General features: G+C 37.7%; 1 protein-coding gene across 1 annotated transcript; it reads left to right on the plus strand.

Moving 5' to 3' along the window:
- The first annotated feature begins 3,723 nt into the window (after positions 1-3,723).
- LOC576677 (BTB/POZ domain-containing protein KCTD5) lies at positions 3,724-22,097 on the plus strand. Its single transcript, XM_776958.5, has 6 exons — positions 3,724-3,993; positions 12,280-12,388; positions 12,968-13,059; positions 13,546-13,641; positions 15,842-15,964; positions 17,802-22,097. The coding sequence occupies exons 1-6, from the start codon at positions 3,754-3,756 to the stop codon at positions 17,844-17,846; spliced, it is 705 nt and encodes a 234-aa protein (XP_782051.2). The 5' UTR covers positions 3,724-3,753; the 3' UTR covers positions 17,847-22,097.
- Positions 22,098-23,085: the final 988 nt, after the last annotated feature.

A 23,085-nucleotide genomic window follows, 5' to 3' on the forward strand; every position in this document is an offset into this window, starting at 1 on the left:
CATGATTTAAACAGAAATTATCACCATTGGCGTCATCAAAATTTGACTTGCATAATCTCGTAAACAACAAACAAAAAGAAAAGTCTGTAAATCCATGATTATTTTATACAAAAATAAGAAGGTTTGGTTTTATTTACATTTTAGTCTTGCTCGTTTCATAAAATAGAAATGAGATATGCAGAAGGAAATTGTGTGTTCATTGCAAAATTGTTGTTTCGTTTACTGTCGAAATATTCCCTCGTATTCTCGTTTTCAGTATTTATACGGCACGAGTCTAAAACTAGGTATAATTGCAAGAGAAGTAGCTTTGATGTCTTTGGTGAACAGGGGGTTAACATTGCCTAGACATTTGCAAATTCAAGCCTGTCGCTACCCCCCCCCCCCCCCCTCTCACCATCCCCGTTCGTATATTTCGAGGGCTGAACCTTGCAACAAGTCATGGATAATTTTCTTCTGCGTGATCAGAAGATGCTCGTCCAAGCCTGTAAAAAGAAAGGAAAAAAATTGCATGATGAATAAAGTTGGCTAAGTTGAAGGCATATTTGGTCCAAATGCACCCCTCCCCCCCCCCCCCCCCCCCATCGTATTCATGATTTATCAGCAAGGCTGCATGCTGATCCTCATATTTTTTTAAATAAAAATAAAGACTATATATAATTATATACATATATACAAAAAGGTTCTTTGAACAAAATCTAGTCTTGTTGTCTGGCGAACAACTTCCTCATTTTCGTTTGTGTGGCATGAGTCCGAAACGCGCTTTGAGGTAGGCAAAAGAGTAAGCCTTGTTTTTTTTGGCAAACTTTGCCTCGATGTAAGTTGTCTTTAAGGCAACTCCATCGCTGCCCACTTCGAGGGCTGCTTCGTCTTTAGAACACGCGGTAGAAAAGTTACGAATGACTTGTGCAATTTCTACCGCGTGATCAGACGCTGAACCCAGGTTAAGACGCTGACGTCTTGTGGCCAGTCGCTGTTCCCGTCTCTGCATTTGAGCTGATATGTCCAAGTTTTGAACAGCTGGAAATGAAGCACTGATGGACGGGAAAAATTGGGCCATGTCGAGAGCCGTGTTGATTTCAGCTCCGTGGTCGACTACCGATCCGAGAGCAAGTCGTTGACGGCGACCGTTCATACGTCTTGCCCGGCGATGTCTCTGACCTGACATTTCAATGTCTGTTGGAGTCGTGATAATCATCATGCTGTTGAAGATTTTAAGGAAAATCATAACGGATCTCCTAAATATATACAATACTTCAAAATGAAATCTATTCTATCTCGTTTAATCAAGATATACTTTAAATCTGAATCATTGTATTTGTACGTCTGCATCTCTTGAGACCAAGATGTGAAAACAATACCCTGGTGTAATATAACCAAAAAGATGTCTGCTAGTGGAGTTCTTACTTCGTTCAAGTAAAGCTCAATAATAAACATATTTAAGGTTATGGGGCTGAATCGTATTATATATTTTCCCAAATAGGCCTACTAGAAAAGTACCACGTCCATCTGGGCCTACACCTAATACATCCAACCAACCTCTTGATTATTTTACTTTTATTTCGGGAGTCAATGTAGTATTACTATAATGTTAATGCGTGTGAGTGTATACACTTGCACTATAATGATACTGGGTCTGGGGTAATGATTTTACATTTTGATGTTTATTGTTATTTTTAAATATCTTATTCTTAAACTCACCTTAAAGATCTATTAAGCGGAGTATAGTCGGTAAAGTTCAAGAGAGTACAGAATTTTTAGCAATGATTGCTTCAAATTCGCTTTCGGAAACTCAGAGGAAGATTCACTACGTGTTCTCCACTGTACGATATATCAGAAAGTGTACGGTTTGTTGTGGTTATGATCTTAGCAAAGAGCGTGGTATCCAAGGGGAAAAGACGTGAAGCAGCTAAACTTTCAACCAATCAGCAACGAGGAATTCGATCACATGACCATGACGAAACAATGCCTTCGCGTATACCTTGTCTACGCCTAGCTGTATTGTTACGTTGTATTCGCGCAAAACATGCGTAGCATTATGATAAGGTGGCCCACAGAGCAATTCGAAAATTTTGATCTGTCATTCGGGTACTGCACTAAAGGTATTAAATACACTGATATCGTGTACCACTTAGAAACCTTATTTAACTGTCCTATAATAAATACAAATAGATTTTTGATCATTTCCCACAATCAAATAGATAAGAATATAATATAGTCACGTTACAAACATACTTGCTTAAGGAACAGAAGTCAAAGGGGGAGGCGGGGCTGAGTGGGTAGATATAAAATAGAGCTCAATACCCCCCTCGCTTGCTCACAAATAAATATTCAGACCATCACACCCAACTGCAAAGTATGATATTATCTTTGAACATGTAAAGAGAAAACAAACAATGAAATAATGATCTCTGATAATTGTATCATAATGTTGGGGTGTAAGGGCCTACTAATGTTTAAAAAATGTATATTTTCGCTATTCCTTTGTAGGTGCCCATTTCCCCCAGAAAGTGCCGTTTTTGTTGGTGCCCTCCACCCCCTCCCCTTCCTCACTTTGAATGACGCTCCACCGCCCCTGGTCCACGGGTAGAGGTGATTGTTAAATCTCGAAGAACAAAACATAAACCCATCAGCCTTATTTCAGTGCATTTTATGACATTTTTTTCAGAGCAATTCATCATGAATTATAATATACTAAATGGAAACTGTGGACATATTGGAGTATAGCCATGAGCCTCATGGCTATACTCCAATATGTTCACAGTTTACATTTGGTATATCATAATTCATGATAAATTGCTTCTAAATTGCTCTGAAAAAATGTCATAAAATGCACTAAAATAAGGCTGATATTGCACATGAGAGCATCTAGAATCCAGAGCTTCCAGGGTCCGCTCAAGAGCCTTTGCGCACATTCAGATTTTCAGGGTAAGTGCTGCAGCCCCCTTACTTCAAAAAAGCTTCCTACGCCTATGATCTACAATGTCTGTTTTATTAGGAACCTATAATCTACAACCACCACTTTCGATAGGTTCCTCACAATTTACGTAATCTGATTTGTGAATTGAGTATCATTGTAACCAGTGCTTCTACCATATACATCTATGATTTCTATTTCAGATGTCTCTCTTTATTTTCTGTAAAGTGTGGAAGAAAACAAAGAAACGTGAACAATTTGAAATGCAGGAAAACCCCAGGTTTTTTTAAGTTAGGATATAAAAATTGACGACGTTTGATGGAATAACCCCCTTCCCCCATCCACTCCTGCTCGATTTCTTCGCTACCTCGCGGGGTCACATTATTGTGTCATCCAATTTTTAAATTTATCCTACGTACGCCTGTCAGCACCATTGCTTGACACAATCTTCTAAGAATGACGAGGGAACTCCCCTTCCACATCCAACCCCTCTGTAGCAATATTTAGGAAATACATTTATTTAAGCGTGAGTGTAAAATCAAAATGCTTCATGTATCATGTGTTAAAAAGAGGGACATGTTTTTTCTTTTGGGAGAGAAAGATGAGGGCGAGGTGCAAAATGGCTAGGGGTTAATGCATTAAAATTTTGGAACATAAGATAATAATGACGAGTCACGCCACACATAACAGTAACCCGTGAAATGTTTGGCATCCCTCCTGTAGCTGTGCAGGGTATGTGACAAGTGATGCGTAAGCAACTTTTACAGTCTCACGATGTATAGAAAATAGAGATTAACCTGTTGAGGGCGTTTTCTTTGAAGTTGCACTATTCACCAAAAATGGCGACGAACGGGAAAGAACTGAATGGTGCTACACATACGATGGAGACTGAAGAAAATGGAATCGTTAACGGATTCGAACATTGCTTTGATCATGAACATTGCCCTGCGAAAGCGAAGTGGGTCCGTCTGAATGTCGGTGGAACATATTTTTTGACAACGAGGACGACGCTTTGTCGAGATCCCAAGTCATTTCTATGCAGATTATGTCAAGATGATCCTGACTTGAGCAGCGATAAGGTGAGCGCCCATCCCTCAAACGATGGCTAGCGCTAGTGCAATGCGGGCTTTGTCTGGCCCGACACGGTAGCCTGTTTGATGCAGCGGGTCCTTCTCATCTATATTAAAATGTACTGAATACCGGAATCTACCAGAAACAAGAGGTCTTAGATCTAGCACTTATCAAAAACAAAACTGATACACTCAAGGGCCGGGTGGGAGTATAAAATTCAAAGGAGCTCTGACATCAATGACAATGATGCTGAAGAGTGCATGGAGTGAAGGTCGGAGCTCCAGCTCCAGAGCCCGTTTATGAAAACGATTCAGCGGGTTGGGTCGCATGTTTTCGCAATGTAAAGAAGTAGTAATTACAAGTTTGACTTACAGTGTTTTCTCACTCCTAGCTCCTCTGGGCATCTTTCCAACCACTTAAATTTATAATTTGAAGAAGTCTTTGATGGGAAAAAGGGTGATTCTTCGTCCAAACCTGATGATTCATCCATGTTGTATCATTGATTTAAGTTAACATGGCGAAGAGAAAGTAGGTCTACGCTAGACCGAAAGCTTCAGTCTCTATAATCGTCGGTTGTTCCACTGAGACTACGTCTGGCTCCACTAGACCTCCGGTTATAGAGACAGAACGATCGCCTATGCCAGCCTATGTTGAACTTATTCCGCTAGATTTTAGCCGCTAGGCCCCTCCCACAAACTTGCCACGGCCGTATTGTTATGCCCCCAAAATCCCCCAAAATGTCATTTTACCTCGTTCATTTCCAATTTTAAATTAGGCCTAGGCTATAATACATCGGTTCCACTTACTAACTTCATTGATATAATCCGTTTAATGGTCCCTTTTAAGGAAATTATCGGTCAAAATCGACATCCATGTTGAAAATCTTGCAAGCCGTGTTAAACTCTCGCTGCCGTCAATCTCATCCTTTCTAGTCTACGCCGAAGGCAAAATGATTATGAAGGAAAAACTGTGATAACGCCATTACGAACGTGTAGATGGCGCACAGTTTTTCCTTCATAATCATTTTGCCTTCGGCGTAGACTAGAAGGGATGAGATTGACGGCAGCGAGAGTTAAACACGGCTTGCAAGATTTTCAACATGGATGTCGATTTTGACCGATAATTTCCTTAAAAGGGACCATTAAACGGATTATATCAATGAAGTTAGTAAGTGGAACCGATGTATTATAGCCTAGGCCTAATTTAAAATTGGAAATGAACGAGGTAAAATGACATTTTGGGGGATTTTGGGGGCATAACAATACGGCCGTGGCAAGTTTGTGGGAGGGGCCTAGCGGCTAAAATCTAGCGGAATAAGTTCAACACAGGCTGGCATAGGCAGTCGTTCAGTCTCTATAACCGGAGGTCTAGTGGAGCCAGACGTAGTCTCAGTGGAACAACCGACGATTATAGAGACTGAAGCTTTCGGTCTAGGTCTACGCATGCCAGGTAGCAGCGCAGCAAATATGAATATTCATATGGTAGAGCGCCGTTCACTCAAAATTGCTAAATTGATCATTTTTAGTGTACTAATTTCATGATATAGCATAGTCTTGAGTGCTTGGTGATAATGTTAAATATAATATTGATATCACCAAGCCTTCACTGGCTCCAATAGACATGCGCGGAGCGGCTGGTAAACATACCCTAATGTCATGAAGCCGAAATCACCCCTTCCAGCACCTGACGAATATTGGACAGTGGCTTTAACGTTTGCTATGCCGCTCCTACTCCTAATGGTCCTAATGATGCACTACAAGTTCAAATCGTAGGAAAAAATAACAAAATATTAGCAAATATCTTAACAGAGCGATACATCTTGAAGCTTCCTTTCCACATGTAATGTGAGAATTTACGATCTACATTACAATGATGTTGACCTCTGACATGTGTAATGACACTTCCGTAAAATATGCTGCTTCGGTAAAATGTGCTGTACATGTATTCACTTCCTTCATATACAGCACATTTTACAGAAGCAGCATATATAAAACAGGGTGTCTGATCGCACACTCGAATTTGTGTGCTTAAAACCCTTGCATGCTCATGAGCCTGCATAAGAAAACGATTCAAACAGTGGCTTGGGTCCCTTTTTTTAAAAAATATAAAGAAGTAATTACAATTTTGACTTACATGTACAATATTTTTCGACTCCTCTGGGCACCCGTTCAACCACTTGAAATTATAATATGAAGAAGTATTTGATGGGGAAAAAGGGTGATTCCTCGTCCTAACCCAATTCATCCTATGTTGTATCCTCGATTTAACATGTTGAAGAAAAAGTATGCATGCACAGCACATACCGCGTATTCAGCGTTGGAGCTCGATCCCTGGAGTTATTGTAAACCCTGGTACGTGTGGATGAGAAGTTACAGTCTTGGTTATCAAAGGTGCATGTTTGTTCAAAATTGAACTAAGAGTATCAGTGTATAAAGTAGGCCAATTCAAAACGGTTCCCACCTGGGCCGCGACTGTCGTCCTCAAACCCGGGTTTTAATGTTTGATTCAGGTATTTCAAAATTTAATTTCACATTCATATTATGCAATACAGAACTTAAAATATACAATTCAGTGGACCTTTGTCTGCATATCAAGCATGACAAACTTGACTCCCAACTTAAGCTTGGCCGTGATATACACAATTGTTTAAACTATTGAATTAAGCTCCGTTGAGCTTCAGACTGTTTTTAGCTGCACATAGAATTCTTGTAGAGCCTTTTTACTTGCTCTGTACACTTGGCACGAGACAAGCACAAGGTACGATAATACGCCAACTGCGGTCTGTACTATACTGGAAGAAGAAGAAGAATGGCACATTGCTATTGAGAAAAGCTGTTTTATTTATAATGCCTTCATCATAATATCTTATTTATGAATTATTTAATAGTTCAGCATTTTAATCTTAACTCTAATCTTAAATCTAAAATTATCAAGTCAAATCCGAGTTGTTCAAAACCTGTAATGTCTCAGTCCTACCTGTAGTATAAAGTACCTGGTAACCAATTCTAAAGGTCATTAGGAGTGTTTGTACATAGTGAACTGTTAGTGTTAAGCTAGATCACTTAACAGAAAAATATTTTCTTGAGGTAAAGGTGATTTGACTGAATTAAGCTTTTTTTTGTAGTCGTATAAAGAAACGTATACAATACGTCAATAAAGAATCAGCTTCCCATTTTATGATGAAGTTCTGGATGCTGTATTTTACAAATATCATACAACTGGATGGGCCTTGGCGAAGTTAGCATGACCGCACACTCATTTATTGGCCAGCTGTCATGTTTAGTGACCTCCTTTAGCTACACTTATAGGATGATTCTTTATACGACATTTGTATAAATTTCCCATATGGTCTAAAGCTGTCATGAGAAACAATTTGACCATCATTTTTGTTGTTGAAAATCAGGCAGATAATTCAACCTACACATGTAAACTAGACTCAGGTACAATTATTTTTCATCTAGAACTCTAGCTGTCAGTCGTATTTCCTCCTGCCAAATAGGCATGCTAATAGCTTTTAACCAACTGCAATCAAATTCTGTAATACTGTTTAACCTGTAGGGTTAAAGTGGGGTCTTAGCCGTCCACCGTTTTATTGTAAATAATAGACATCATTCACTGTTTTTAATTACTCCATGCACTGTCACTATGCCAGCACGTTGCACGGACATCCCAGTTAAGCTGTATGATAGCTGCCATCGGGATTATCTCTACAAGTAACAATCAACCTATAGTCCGGGGTTACGCTTATTCCACTTTCTGTTCAGACACAAACTTACCAAAGTGGGCTAGCCCCACCTACATGTATAGTACAGAATTAGCTGGCCCTGCAAAAAAGCAAGGCTAACTCCGCAACTGCAGTGCCAAGCAAATGAATGAGAACAGAAACAAAAAAATAGTCCTGTACTACGCAATGGAGCGTATCGGAGCTGGCGAAGCAAGGAACCCACTGTCCAATCAGAGACGACGTATTCTTGAATATGCATTTCCCAAAAAGCACTACATGTGCGCTTTAATACTACGGAGACTTTCACTGGTAATTGATTTTATTAACAGTATTCTTTTTCGACACATCTTTTATGAACGGATTGATATTACTGAAATGACAAAGAGTTAAGATTATGTTTTCAAAAACTCAGCTAAATAATAAGCGGCTTAACTTTAGAATATCCATACAAAACGTAGTTTGTATGTTGTTGGTTGCCAACGATCGTTAATATTCGTGACCAGTTTCTTAATTTGCCAACGCATCAACAGAGTTCCTAATAAGCAATTATATCTTTTTTTATTATTAAGTATATTTCGAAGTTGTATTACCAAGCGCTTTGTCTTTATTATTTTATTATGCAAGGAAACCCTTTTACTTTCTAGACTTCCCTGTCAGGCACTATTGAGTGACTGACCGACATGTTTTTTTCTTTGGTAATAACATACATGTACATAAAATGAGCTGTAATACGTTCATGAGCATTTGTCTACATCAATAACTCACTACCGGGTACTAGTAATTGCCAAAATTAAACTGATTGAATCTTTGTGCAGCACAAACATACGACCATTCGGTACAAGGGTCTGAAAATCAGACTATTGCTTAGGTGATTGCAATCACATATGTCGATTCAACAACTAATAATCGTTATTTTCCCACAAAAAGCTCATTCGTTTTGAGGGAAGTTCTAAATAAGTATTGTCTTTCAAATGCTGTTGGAATTTAACCTTTTAATTTTTTTTACCTGCAAATGGGACGTACAGGCAGTATCTTTAATGAGGTACTTTATATACCCTGTGGTTGAGGGAGTCATTTGATTCTCATCACACTAGGCTGGTAAAAATCAATAAATTTCTGTTATGTAATAACTGGTGGTAGTGGAGACATTTTGTTATTGATCTCAGTTATTTTGGTCTCTTATTGCCTCTTCAAACTGTGTAGGGACTTTGCTGTTTCTGAATAGATATATGGCATTGATTTAGAGGAGGAAAAAAATCAAAGCTTAAAGACCTGTGATAAAAATAAAACTATACAATGTACATAAATGGAAAACTGATTGGACGTAGAATACAAAAACATACACATAAAACTTATGTTTCTTTTTGTTATTGAACAATAAGCAGATAAATAATTAATTTTCAGCCCCATCTGAACTTAATGAGCTGCATTGTGATAACGTCACGGTTGTAGGTACCCTATGTAGATCAGCAAGCTCGATTGTACGCCGCGACCGGCCAGCCATGCAAATAGAAATTGTGCATGAGAAATTGTTTGAGAAAGTACATGTATGTGAAAGATTATGAGTTTATAACTGCCACATCTCTTGACGGATTTCTTTCAAATTTGTTTGGAGGTGTGTCTTAGCAATATCTACACATCTATAGTTTTTGGTGATGCTGCCGCCTGTGTTCCATCTGTTATAGGGTCAAATGTCATATTTTGGTGGCTATCTTTTGTACAGATTTCTCTAAAATTATCTGTAGAGATGCAATACATGTATACTCTAATTCACACACATATTGTTTAGGTGATGCTGCTCCTAGTCTTGACAATAGTCCAAGCCACTAGTTAGGCCCTAGTGGCCATCTCTACATGTACATGTACATGTACGTCATCCTTTTGTTTCAGGGAGGGGAGAGAGGATCTTTGTCCCTCCTTCGAACATAAGAATGACACAAATATCGCTGCCACTGCCGGAGGATACATTTGCATTGCGCAGCAATACAGATTGCGATATTTCTAGTTTTATACACCAGTCCTTTCAACACTGCTAGGTTTGCAATCCATGAAATAAAACATGTATCATGTACAATGTACTTAACATTGATGCACACATAAGTATACAAATTAAATCAAAGGGATAACTTGAAAGCAGTACCCCTTCCCAGAACATGCCATATTTTTTTATTAATGCCCCCCCCCCCCCCCCCCGATTGCAAACAAGTCGGTAGTGATCTTTTGCTCTATTTTTGTGTTTGTTGTGCATATTGTATGATCCAGTGCATTATGAATAGGTAATACCTACATGATGATGAATGCATGAACGTGATGGACCATGAATATTTCATTTGACCTTTCTTACTTTGCATGCCTGTTAAGTGCTGCCAAAATTGTCATAAAAGCAGTGGGAGAAATGACAACATCATGCATGTAGGGAACCTACTGAAAGAAGCATCTCTAAATACAAATTATTCAAAAGGGTCATTTTGCTCTCCTAAAGGTTACAGTCAAAATATTAGTGTAGAAATCTGATTGCAGGGTTTCATACTAGCTTTTTAATGAAGCAAAAATGTATGGGGACCTGCCGCCTGCACATTTGCACCAGGCCCCTATTTTACATGTAATTTTGACCTTTGTTGTTGATGTTGTCGATATGAATCATATGATCCTACATTTTTATGATCTGTGCATTAACTTTGTGTTAATATTAGACCTACATGTATTCTCTTAAAATAAAGTAGGGTATTTGTAGCGAGTATCCTTATGGCAACAAAGTTGTCACATCATTATATGCACATGAGCTTGCAGACACAACAACCATTTTTGGCTTGGTGAGATGCATGTACAAAAGATGTAACCATACCGGTAGTCATCCGTGCATTCATACTTGCCTCTGCGTAGCCAATGTCTAGATCATCCTAGCAATGACATGGATGTTAAATGGAAAAGGCTGAACTCCAAAGCAATGCTTGTAATTGCAAATACCTAAAATATTATATCAAAAATTGTTTTGCATTAATTCACTTCCAAATTAAAAATTTGTTGGTTCCTTTCTTTTTATATTTATAAGATTCTGAGCCTCTGATTGGTAAAAACTGCAGGCATGCGATTCGCTACTGACTGCTGGACAGTATAGTATAGTATTAAACTATTAATGACTGCTTTGAGAGAAATAGTTGTTTTTATACGATCAAGGGAAGGTTAGAATTGTGCTATTGCCCGAGACTACTAGACCTACTTACTAGAATCTAGGCCTACGAGATCCATTTAAAAAAATATTATGGAGAATTTAACGTACGCGTTTTGGTGCTCTTACTGTCAGCAAGTCTTGCATTTGATCATCATCAAGAAGTTGAAATCTTGGGAGAGTTTCTTCAACCATTTTTGCCTTCAATTTGCAATTTAGTACGATCAAGATTTCCATATTGAAATTACCGACCAATTCTTTGCGGTATCCTCGATCGGTCAAACCAGTTTTTAACATGTGAACCTATGGGTATTTCACCAAGACCGAACTATTTTTCCGGTAACCATGGTAACTGGAATTTTACCGGGAATTTTACAGGAATAGTTAAAGTTTATGACTGCAATCATCCACCCAATCAGATGGCTGGATTTCTTAAGTGAGGTATATAATGAATGATATTTACCGGCATAGTTCTACTTGCATATACAATGTAAAGTAGGCAACGGTTGCGTGTGACGCGCTGTAATGCAAATAAATAAATCCATTTTGACAGATTGGGATATTTTATTAAATTTCCTCATTTTGAGTATTGACACTGGATGTGGTATATAAAACAAATATTGACTGCTTATTTTTCAGTTATATTGCTCCTTGGTGATTTTAAGACTTCACTGTGCCCCTTGACTTTGTCTCGGCCCTCTCGGGCACAGTACAGTTTTGAGATCACCTTGGGCAATAGTTTTAACAGTGTCCCTCAAAGCAGACAATATTTGTATTTAATATATACCTCACTTAAGAAATCCAGCCATCTGATTGGTCGAAATTGGAGTCAGGATTTTAGCCATTCCTTTAAAGAAACGAAAAATGCCGAAACTGGTTAATAGTCCAAGAGTGAGATCCCTCAAAATTCTGGTTACCATGCAAATAGTTAATTTTTGCTGCGATACCCATTGGTTTACGTGTTAAAATTTCCTTTGTGCGAGCGAGGACACCAAACAGTGCTTTTTGTCTGCGATTTCCAACTGATCAAAAATTTCAGTCATTCTTCCAGCAAAGTTAAACAACAGTTTCTCAGATTTTCTGTGATGTTTTAACCAATCTTTACTCAATAAAAGGATAATGTAGGAATTTTTTTTTTTTTTTTTTTAATTCGGCATATAAAAGACATATTGACTGCTTTAATATTCGAGGTCTGGCTGATTTAAATAGGCTCTCGAGAACTTGTACATCTTGCCATGACCCCTCGGCGTGCCTCTGGGTCATAGCAAGAGGTGCACGCGTTCTCCTAAGCCTATAAAACAGCCAGGCCTCTCGAAGCAGTCGATATCTCTATAAAAGTATATTGTATTGATAAAGCATTCTTAACATATTTTGTTTCTTTTCTTTTCGCTCTTTGTGTAGGATGAAACTGATGCCTACCTGATAGACAGAGATCCCATGTACTTTGGGCCTATATTAAATTATCTCAGACATGGAAAATTAGTTATCAATAAAGACTTAGCAGAAGAAGGTAAAGTAGTATTTACATTTTAAAATCCACATAATTATGTAGGTGTTTTTTGAAGTACCGGTACCAACATGATATTATTTATATTTTGTTTAAAAAAACTATGGAATCAACATAAAATGAAATTGTTCTTTGTGGTGTCTCATAAATTCATGTTGTATCCACTTTCCGCCTCTCCCTTTCTCTCTCTTTCTCTCTCTTTCTCTTTCTCGGTTGAGGGGGGGGGGTATTTTACTATTCTTGATGTATGGGTATCTTTTACGATTAGAGGTCAAAATCGTCAGATGCCAGAGGTTTTGATTTTGATTTTGATTATTTTTGATTTTTTTTTGTGTGTGTAGAATATCAACGTATACATTTATTTTCACTATTTCTTTTCAAAGGAAATCAATAAACTTGTAACTATAACTATAACTAAGGTTTATAGTATGCATATGCTGTGAATTCCTGTACACATTGGAAAAGGCATGTAGACAGAGGTTTTTTAAGCTGTGAATGAAACAATGAATTAATACTTTCTAGGTTTCAAACATGTCCTTTTTTCATGATTTCAGTATATTTATTCTGTGTTTTTTTCTCCAGGTATACTAGAGGAAGCAGAATTCTACAATATAACTGCATTAATAAAGCTTGTCAAGGAGAGGTTGAAAGAAAGGGAAGCCAGAAATTCTCAGGTTAGCATTGGATTTTACTTCAAAGCCTTTGGGCCGGGCCCATTCACATGGCATAGTAAACTACTGCATTTTAAAAATAAATTGTAAATGAAAAGCAAGTAGGGATGAAGTAAAAATAATTGCACACAGTGAACGTCCTGCACGTGCACTTACCGGTACTCACTAAATTTGTATGTTATAAAATACATAAATGTGACGAAAATTAAGCTAATTTCATTATATTTTGCCTTGGTGATTTAATATGTTTTTAGGTTTTAGATTTATTTTTTAGTGAGGGTACTTACGTTCTCCTTACCATGGTGTGTATAACATGGAAATTGTTTAAGCATCCAACATTTCTGATAATAATAATAAGTTTAGATTATGTTCTATTTGTTAACTTCTGGAGTAATGTAGCATAGACACAGATTGTTGGTATCCAGATTAATGTGTTTCTTTGTGCAAATAAACTCACACGATTTATGACTTGATTTCTGTCTTCTGCAGGGTTCAAGAAAACATGTGTATCGGGTATTACAATGTCAAGAGGAAGAACTCACTCAGATGGTATCAACGATGTCAGATGGCTGGCGATTTGAGCAGGTAACCTGTCAAAATACCCCTTCCTAGCTCTATAAGATAACAGTGAAAAAAATACACGGGGGCTCAGGGCGAATTTGCCCCCGAAATGCCCAAAAGAGCCCCGAAAAATCAGAAAAGAGCCCCCGTAAATTTGCAAAGAGTTCAATGCAAAAAATGCAGGCAAACTTGAAAAGTAGCCCCCGAAAAATAAATGTTAATTTTTTCCCTATAAGATATATGAGAAGTGTCATAGTTGAGTGGTTTAATCACTTGACTTGAAATTCAAAGGTCGTAGTTCGATCCCCGTCATGGCACTAATGTCCTTTGGCATGGCATCAATCTTTATTTGCCGCACTCAACCCAGGTGAGGTTAGTGGGTACCTGGCAGGAATTAATTCCTTGAAATGCAGGAGCGCTGTAATGGCAGCTAGGCTAAAGCTGGGGTAAAAATTATTGCGCCTCGGAATAGAATTTCTGGATAGACGGGGTTATAGAAATGCCTATTATTATCATCATTATTAAGGTGTTGCTGTGGTACAGATGTGAAGGGTTTGTGGCCATATGTGCTTGCTGCTCATCAGAAAATTCTTTACTATGGTTTTGCAGTCGGCAGGAGGATAGCTATGTGCTGAATAGGGAGGATCTAGTTATAGTAATGTTGCTGTTGCACTGACCCAGGTTTAATCCATGTGGTGCCACTAAGTTTAGAAATGTGTATCAAAATCATCATTTTGTGTTTTAGTACAACTTACATGCTGTCATTCCCAATTTCTCTTTCCTTTCATATTATTTTGATGATACATGTATGTCACTTCACAATTCATAACTTGATTTGAAATTCCAGAAGAAAAACAGGCTCTTTTTTTAATCTGAAAGGGTTTTGTTTTGAAGCAACCTCTCTGTTTGGGATAGGGGGGGGGGGGTATAGTACTTCTGTAACAAAACTTACAAAAATAAATAAGTAATTGACTTTATTATTTAAAGATTTTCATTGCTTAGTTTACAGAATTGTATCAATTTGTATGGAATGAAGGATCTTACAAAAGCTGTGTTTCGTGGCTTCATTATTTTTTTTCATAGGAGATGAAGTTCTGCATTATATTACTTCACTTTTGTTATCATATAGCAAAGGGAAAGTCTGTAAACTTTCGGTGCCAAACAAAAAGAGAAATGAGTTGACTTCCCTTCAGGATATACCGTTTGAAACTGTTTTAACTACACATGTATATATCTACTCCTGGCTGCATTCCAATTGGCATGCTCTTTCTTCCTTTAAGTAACTACATTCTCAGCATACAGAAATTCATCTGCTAGATACATGTATGATATCATATTACACATAATGTCATGTGTTATACATGTACATGTAAATAGGGTTATTTATATATCTGGTTTTCTACCTGTAATATGTACATTCATGTACTGTCTCAATTTTGTACTTGCTAGATGAGATGTACATTATAACGGTTTTAAAGAGTATGTTTCTTGCTAAATTTGTTTGCAGATTTATAAAGCCCATGCCAATTGGACATATTTCTGGCCAATGTTCTATTGACCGTAACAAGACTTTTTTTCTCAAGGTTTTCAAGATCATATGTCCATGTCCTCATAAGCTGTGTCACAGAATAATTGAACTTGTCATGGCAATTCCAAGGTATTTTGTCCCCTACATTACTGACTTTGTCATTCTAGTACATGTATTTCTGTTAATCACAATGTATATCAAAATAGCCCTACAGCTTGGAGCAGATCAAATATCAAGCAAAATTACCCTTGCGATATTGTTTGTTGTTCAGTTTCCTTTTATTCATGGTAACGTATGGGACAGCAAATACCTTGGACTTTCCCAGTTTAATCTCTGTATGTTTAACCGACATCCTCCCAAATTTGGGGAATAACCTGCCATTTAAAAAGAGAGACCAAGAATTGTCTGTGGACAGAACATGAACAAACAAGACCAAAATGCTGCAGTACTTCAAATTTTTCAAGAACGTTCTCTCCTTTTAGGCTGTTCAATTCCAATATTTTCATGGTATCTGTACTTATATCTTAAATCATATTTAATCTAGTTCTGTTGTTTTGTTCTGCTGTTTTTTTTAATGCAGATGCTTGTACATGATTTCCTTTTTCTTTGTTTAAGCATGCCTTGAGAATCTGATTTCAGGTGGATTTGGGGCCTAACAAATCTCATGTATTATCATTATTTTATATCTCTGTATAGCTCGTAAACATAGGCTCATCCTATAACTATGGCAATGAAGACCAGTCAGAATTCTTATGTGTGGTGTCAAAGGAACTTAACAACACAGGGGCATCAACAGGGGAGAACTCAGATAGGGCAAAGGTAAGTAGCTTTTTTTCTTCTTAATTTCCGACCCATCCAGGACAGCAAATTCGAAAGGCTAGTGAACGACCTTTTCTTCTTCAAATCGTTATCTCTTTAGATTCAACTACGCATAAGTCGATTGGTTCTATTGATATGCTGCCTGATATTTTTTTTTTTTTTAATGTATTGTGTTGCTCATAATTTTCAATGACACCTGCCCAATCATTTGTAAATATTGTGAATCTGTTTTAATTCAATGAAAAATACAAAAACAGGAACAAATAATTGATTGTACAGAAATGTTTTTTTCTCTGGGTATGCTATAAACTACATTTTGTGGATTCGAAGTTGATTTGCCAAACCACAAAATGTGAAAATTTGTTCATATTGGGGTAATGCTACGTTTACACTATGTTCCCGGCGGCCACGGCAACCCCGTTTCGGGCCACCGTGGACGAAACGGGATTGACGTGACAGATTTTTAAACTGTCAAAAAATTTGCCACGGCAGTCACGGTGCGGATGAGAAACCTAGTAGGCCGTAGTAAAACGGGGCTAATGTAACACAACGTGACAGTCCTTAATAGGCCATAACAAAACTTTGAGGTGGTCCGTAGTGGGACGGGAAGCCTGCGCATTCCCCGGCATCTTACGGTCCTTTCAAGTTTTGTTACGTTTAGTGCACGTTTTGTCAACGTTGCTTCACAGTTGCTGCGCATTTTGTCCCATTTTGCCACGTTTTGCCAAGGTTTGCCTTGTTTTTCACTGCAGGCCAGGGTGTATGGTAGCCGTTTTGTCGCGTTTCATCATGGCGCATCCCGGCGTCTGACGGTTTACTGGCGCGGCGCGTTGCGTTCTGACATGGCGCATACGGTCGGGAGGAAGTATATAAAAGACGGGCGCGGCAGGAGCTTCATTCGAGTCTGAGCAATCAACGACACATTACTACATGTACAATACAAAGAAAGAAGGCCAAGCCATGCCACCAAAGAAGCCAAGACGTTCGAAGGCCCTCCGTCCTGCACCACCACCACCAGTAGTAGAGGAACAGGAACAGCCTGAAGATCCTCGCCGTTCACCCCTGCCAAATGAAGAGAAGCATGCTAATGCTGCTGACCCGGTCCCTGAACTGGAACATGAACCTGAGGCTGAGGAGGCTGGGGAGGCTGAGGAAGACGCACCAGCTAGGAGGAGGGCAGCCCCCAGGGTCGTCACCACCTTTACGGAGGATGAGAAGGAGCTCATCATTGACTTCCTCCAGCAGCATCCTACGCTGTACTTTATTGCTTGGGAGGCCTTCTTTTTATACCGTGGGAAACGTGAGGTACCCCATCAGAACGTGACGGGCCAGGAGGGAATGTACTGGCATCCGTGGTAGACCGGGGCCGAACCGTAGTGCGCCTTGGAGCCTCCGGGACTCAGCAGCCCCTTTCCCTGCATGGCCCGTCACGGATACCGTGAAAGACCGTGAGAAAACTTGACAAGACCTAACAAAACTTGAACACAGAGAAAAATATTGCCAAAATCCCACGGTGCACTACGTTTCGGGCAAACGAGGCTGCCTTGGCCACTGGGAACATAGTGTAAATGTAGCATAAAGGCACTGGATTTGAGGTGAAGTGTAATTAATTAAAAAATATATGCAAGGGATGGTTATTCAACAGGTCTTTGTATATTATGTCCCCTTCCTATTAAAGTCGATGTCAAAAGAATCCTGGCACTTTGAGATTTCATCCATCAATTGCAGTAAGCACCTGTATTTTTAAGCATGTTTTTGTTTAATCTTATTGATACCTAGAACACTCCGTGAATTTGTAACCTAACACTTTAAATCTCTATTTCTCTTCCTCTTTCAGATTCTTCAGGAAAGGGCATCAAGATCTCGAGAACACAGGACATAGGGAGAAGATTGCATTCTCTATCTCAACTTCTTCATCCCCATCTCTCGTGTGATTTCTGCAAGCCTTAGGCGGTTCTAGATATTGTAAAGAAAAAAGAAAAAAGAAAAGAGGATTTGTGTGTGCATGGTTTGACCTTCTTTTTTTTTTAATTCAAAGTTTGTCAGCTTTTCTTTGAGTTTTCATCCTTTTTATATTTAATGGTTCATTGACAACGAAAGCACTTGGCACTCAACAATCCCATGTTGAAAGAAAATTGAGGAAGGACTTGTTAAAAACTTTGGATACAAATTACCATGGCAACAAACATTGTGTGTCGTCATCATGTAGTGACACACCTAATAAAGTTGTCTGATCCGACATCATCATGCAGTGACACACCTAGTAAAGTTGTCTGATCCGACATCATCATGCAGTGACACACCTAGTAAAGTTGTCTGATCCGACATCATCATGCAGTGACACACCTAGTAAAGTTGTCTGATCCGACATCATCATGCAGTGACACACCTAGTAAAGTTGTCTGATCCGACATCATCTTGCAGTGACACAACTAGTAAAGTTATCTGATACGACATCATCTTGCAGTGACACACCTAGTAAAGTTGTCTGATCCGACTTCATCATGCAGTGACACACCTAGGAAAGTTGTCCGATCCGACATCATCATACAGTGACACACCTAGTAAAGTTGTCTGATCCGACATCATCATGCAATGACACACCTAGTAAAGTTGTCTGATCCGACTTCATCATGCAGTGACACACCTAGTAAAGTTGTCTGATCCGACATCATCATGCAGTGACACACCTAGTAAAGTTGTCTGATCCGACATCGTGATCCAGGCTTTATGAGGTCATTGAACTTCTAAAAGGTCACTTCCGGAATGTCAACTAGAAAAAGTTATCCTGTGAAAGGTCAATGTCAAAGGTAGTCTGGTTAGTGTACCATCCCTGAGGTGGCATAGAAATACTAGGAAGTGCATTATTGTTGAAAGAAAGAGGTAGAGAAGTCTTGTCTCCAAGTAATTGCCAGACATTAATAACGATTCCCAAAGATGTAGTCTTACTGAATCTAATCACTGACAAGGAATAATGTAAGGGGTGCTGGGTCTTGTACCCCAAAAGACTCTGAACCATTTGACTAAGCTACATGTAAGTAGCTAACATTTTATAGCAAAGTCAGTGACATCCATCTGGAGTCAATAAGATTGCCAATTTTGTCCTTATTGCTCAAATTTTGATCAAAGGACGTCACGGAACCATCAATATACTGTAGTTGAGTGAGTTCAGATAGAGCATAGTCATGCATGAGTCCAGATAAGTCTTATGACTGAGACAAGGTTTACCATTCACAGCCCTCTAGAATGTCTGCATAGGTTTTAACCCCTAAGAGATTCTGGTTAGATAAATAGTAGTTTAGCCTTTCCAATATAACTCTCCACAAAGAAGAAAGAATCAAATCAATTGGCCGCAAAAACAGAAACATGTATGCAGGCTAATCCCTAACAAAATTGGTATTTGGTAAAGATAAATTTTGTTAGAAGCAATATTGTTATGAAAGCTAGATCAAATACATATTTCCTCCTAAACCTCTTGCAGGATTGCAGAGGAACTAAACAAAATATGACTGATAGACTTGATCTTTCATGCACTGAACCATCTTTTCATTTCAAGTAGATATCTACAATTTGAATTGCACATCTTTCTATGTCAAGTAAGGGCATTACAATTAATTGAGCACAGGAATTGATGGTTTCGATGTTGCTGCCAGTGTATTCAGTGCCTTCCCCTATAAATGTAATATATTATGAAATGAACTTTGAAATTTTTTGTTCCCTTTTTCCTATTTATACAAGTACTTACCATGAAGAAAAAAAAATGATGTCATTAGTGTTTAATGCCAGCATTCTTTCCTCAATGTATATGATTCTAGTTTTCAGAGCACCTTTTTTACTTGTAGGTTTCCTTATTCATTGGTATGGTTTATACATACATTGCATTTTTTGAGATCCCCCCAAAATCATGTTTGTTGCTGCCTATAGAAAGAATTAAAAATGAAAAGAGGATTTTTAAATATTATTTTTCATTTTAGATGAGTTATAGTACCAAAATCTTTTTAAAATTTGAATTCTTCTTTACATCTTGTTTTAAGCATTCATTATTTAGACCTGTATTCTTGCATATTATTTTTTAATGCCTTGCCCACCGAAGATGGTACTGGACTGGAGGCACTATGTTTTTGGATTGTCCGTCCGTCCCGCTTTCTTGTTATTGCAATATCTCAAGAATTTCAAACTTGATGATAGCTTGTATCACCATAGGAAGACAATCTGATTCGATTTTAGATAAACTATGTCAAAGGTCACAGAGGTCAACTTATGAAATACCCGGTATTGGACTCGTTATCGCGATATCTCAAGAACCACAGGAGATATGAGGTTCAAACTTAGTTATACAGTGTAGTATGCATTATTATTGAAAGACAATCTCATAAGATTTTTGATAAGTAGGTCAAAGGTCAAAGAGGTAAAGTTTTGAAGTTAGAGGTATAACCCTTGTTATCACAATAGGTCAAGAACTACTTGCGGTATGAGCTTCAAACATGGTGACAGTATAACTAAGGAAGATGATCCGATTACCTTTTGGGGTTATTAGTTGTCAGTTGATCATAGGCTTTTTGTTTTCATCATGATATGTCGTCAATGAATTCATCCGTTTCCTATACTGAACAAATTCAGGGCAGAGGCTTATAGGAGACGTAGTGGCATTAAATAAATATATATGTATTTTTTAACTTTTGTTTTCTACTACTCTTACATATCCTGGTGCTGTCTAGTCAATATTTGTGAGTAATCAGTTTTTTACTTCATGTTTTTATGCTTTTCCACAATGATTATTGCAAATGGTGAATACAGCCACAAGATAGTTTCTTTATTTGCTCCATGGATCCATGTTCGCTCAAAAAAGACTTGAGCTGTGGTAGAAACTTTGCCTACAACGAACTTATTCTAGGTCAAGTAAGTTATGCTGACATTGGACATATACTCATCAGGTCAAGAAAAATGTTTGGCGATTCTTCTTCCTGAGGAATAAAAAAAGAAAGAAAGAAAAAAATGTCTTTGCCTTTGAACATCAAATTTTATCAACAAAGATTATTTGTGGGTACGGTTAGGGTTTTCCTGATCTCCATGATTTAAAATGTTTGTTTTGTAATAGTTGTATCATAATCCAGCATTTGCAATATTGTTAGAGAGTCATATACATGTATATCCTTGAGTGTTCTGTAAAAAATATTTTCACTTTTTTTGACAGAACCTTACTTTTTACCTCCATTTTAAACTTTTTTTTGGCTCTTCTAACTTTCTGTTGTAGTGTTATCAGCTGACTAGAAATATACTTCAGAGTATTTGCAAATATTTATATATATTTGAAACTCGTAATCATAGCTGAAATTAGTATTAAGCAATAATCATGTTTCAATTCAATAGAGAGAGCCTTTCTCTTGGTCAGTAGTTATTAAATTTTTTGATAACCGATTTTTGACCCTTTTGCAGCACTGGCATATGACACCTTTACTTTATTTCAAACAATTATAAATGCCTAAGTAATCTTACATTTTTATGCCAGCTTGTAAATTAATAAAAGTTTTTTCTATTTCCGTACCCTTTTTCTCTTCCTCCTAATATGCTTGAGCTGATTCAACATTTCTCATTGTAATATATAAGAAATTGGAATTTAACATACCGAGTGGCTTCATGCTTGTACTGATAATTGAATTAGTCAAAACTCAGCATAGCAGATTTTTTTAAATCTCTGTTTTATGAAGTTTGTTGGTTGGTTTCTTTGAATATCTTGTTGCATCAATGGATTTTGGTACATTTTTTAATACGGACTAGAAATTCGATGTTCAGTCTTTTTTTGGTTTGTCTTTTTTGGTTTGTCCAAGAAGTGCCATGATTTTTTTTACTTGGGAGATATAATGCTTTTAGTCAGTAGTCTAATTGAGCATTGCATTATGATAGGGCTGTGTTACATAAATATATGGGAATCTACCGGTATTCCAGTAAGACAGGTGTGAAGCTTTCCTGTACAAGGAAATACAAAGACATTTGAACTATCATGGCTTGTTTGGACCATTGGTCATTGGTTAAGTTCATGTTTATTTGTGTGTCTGACAACTATTGTTGTTTATCTTTGTAACATTCCTGGGCCATGTAAAGGTTCTATCTGAATGTATAATCATCTTTTATGGACCACTCTGGGCTGATTTTCTTCCCAGTTGGTTTAACTTTGTTGTGTGTGCATTCACTGTGCAAAGATCCATGTTCTATTGGAATCATGAGATGTGTCTAGAAGAAAATGCACATGCTTGACTGATATGTATTAAAACTGACCTGAGCTGGGGCCATTTAAAAAATGATGGTGATAAAATCATGATAAAATCAGGAACACAAAATAAATTATCTTGATTGTAGGCCATAATGAAACCGTAATACCTAGGTGTAAATGTTATGGCATGAATAGATTTTGTAGCATAAAGTAATAAATGATTTTGAGACCTAATTAATAAAGAACAATTATATGCATTAGCAATATACTATACGTTCTGTTTGTAATTATAGGTCTAGTATGTAAGTCTAACATAGGAATAAGTGTACAAGTTCATGTGTACACTAAGAGCTTTTGGTTAGGACATTAAACAGGCAGGACATACCATGAACTGCAAATTGAAGGGGAAAATAGAAGCTTTGTTGATGATGTGATGTCAGAAAAAAAGCACAAATATTTTGTGACAATTTTGAAACAGTTTCAGTGTTGAAGTAAATTGCTGTCCTTCTTCTTTATATAAGTGTCATTTTATATGCCTTTTTTTTCTTCTTGAACATACTGTGTTCATGTTTTTTAATCTTCTTGTGTATCTATTTTGGGGCAGGCCCCAGACGTGCATTTTAGAGGCAACTAATTCAACATGTTTTAATTTGTTGAGAAAACTTCAGTTTCTTTCTCTGTTTTGTTATTTGTGTACAGAGTTTGAACACATCGGTGTTGAAAACATGTATATTGCCATTATTAATGCACAGGCAAATTGTATCATATTTTAAGTATTTATCTCTTTTCTTACTTTGTCATGTGTGTACTTCAAGCAGGTCTTTTGTTCAAAGACCACCTGCAGAACTTGGGGGGGGGGGGGGAATGGGCAAAGTGAAATTACTGAATGAGATCACCGTGAAACATGCCA

Source organism: Strongylocentrotus purpuratus, unplaced genomic scaffold (assembly GCF_000002235.5).
Source record: "Strongylocentrotus purpuratus isolate Spur 01 unplaced genomic scaffold, Spur_5.0 spur5_scaffold_14, whole genome shotgun sequence".
Taxonomy (NCBI): domain Eukaryota; kingdom Metazoa; phylum Echinodermata; class Echinoidea; order Camarodonta; family Strongylocentrotidae; genus Strongylocentrotus; species Strongylocentrotus purpuratus.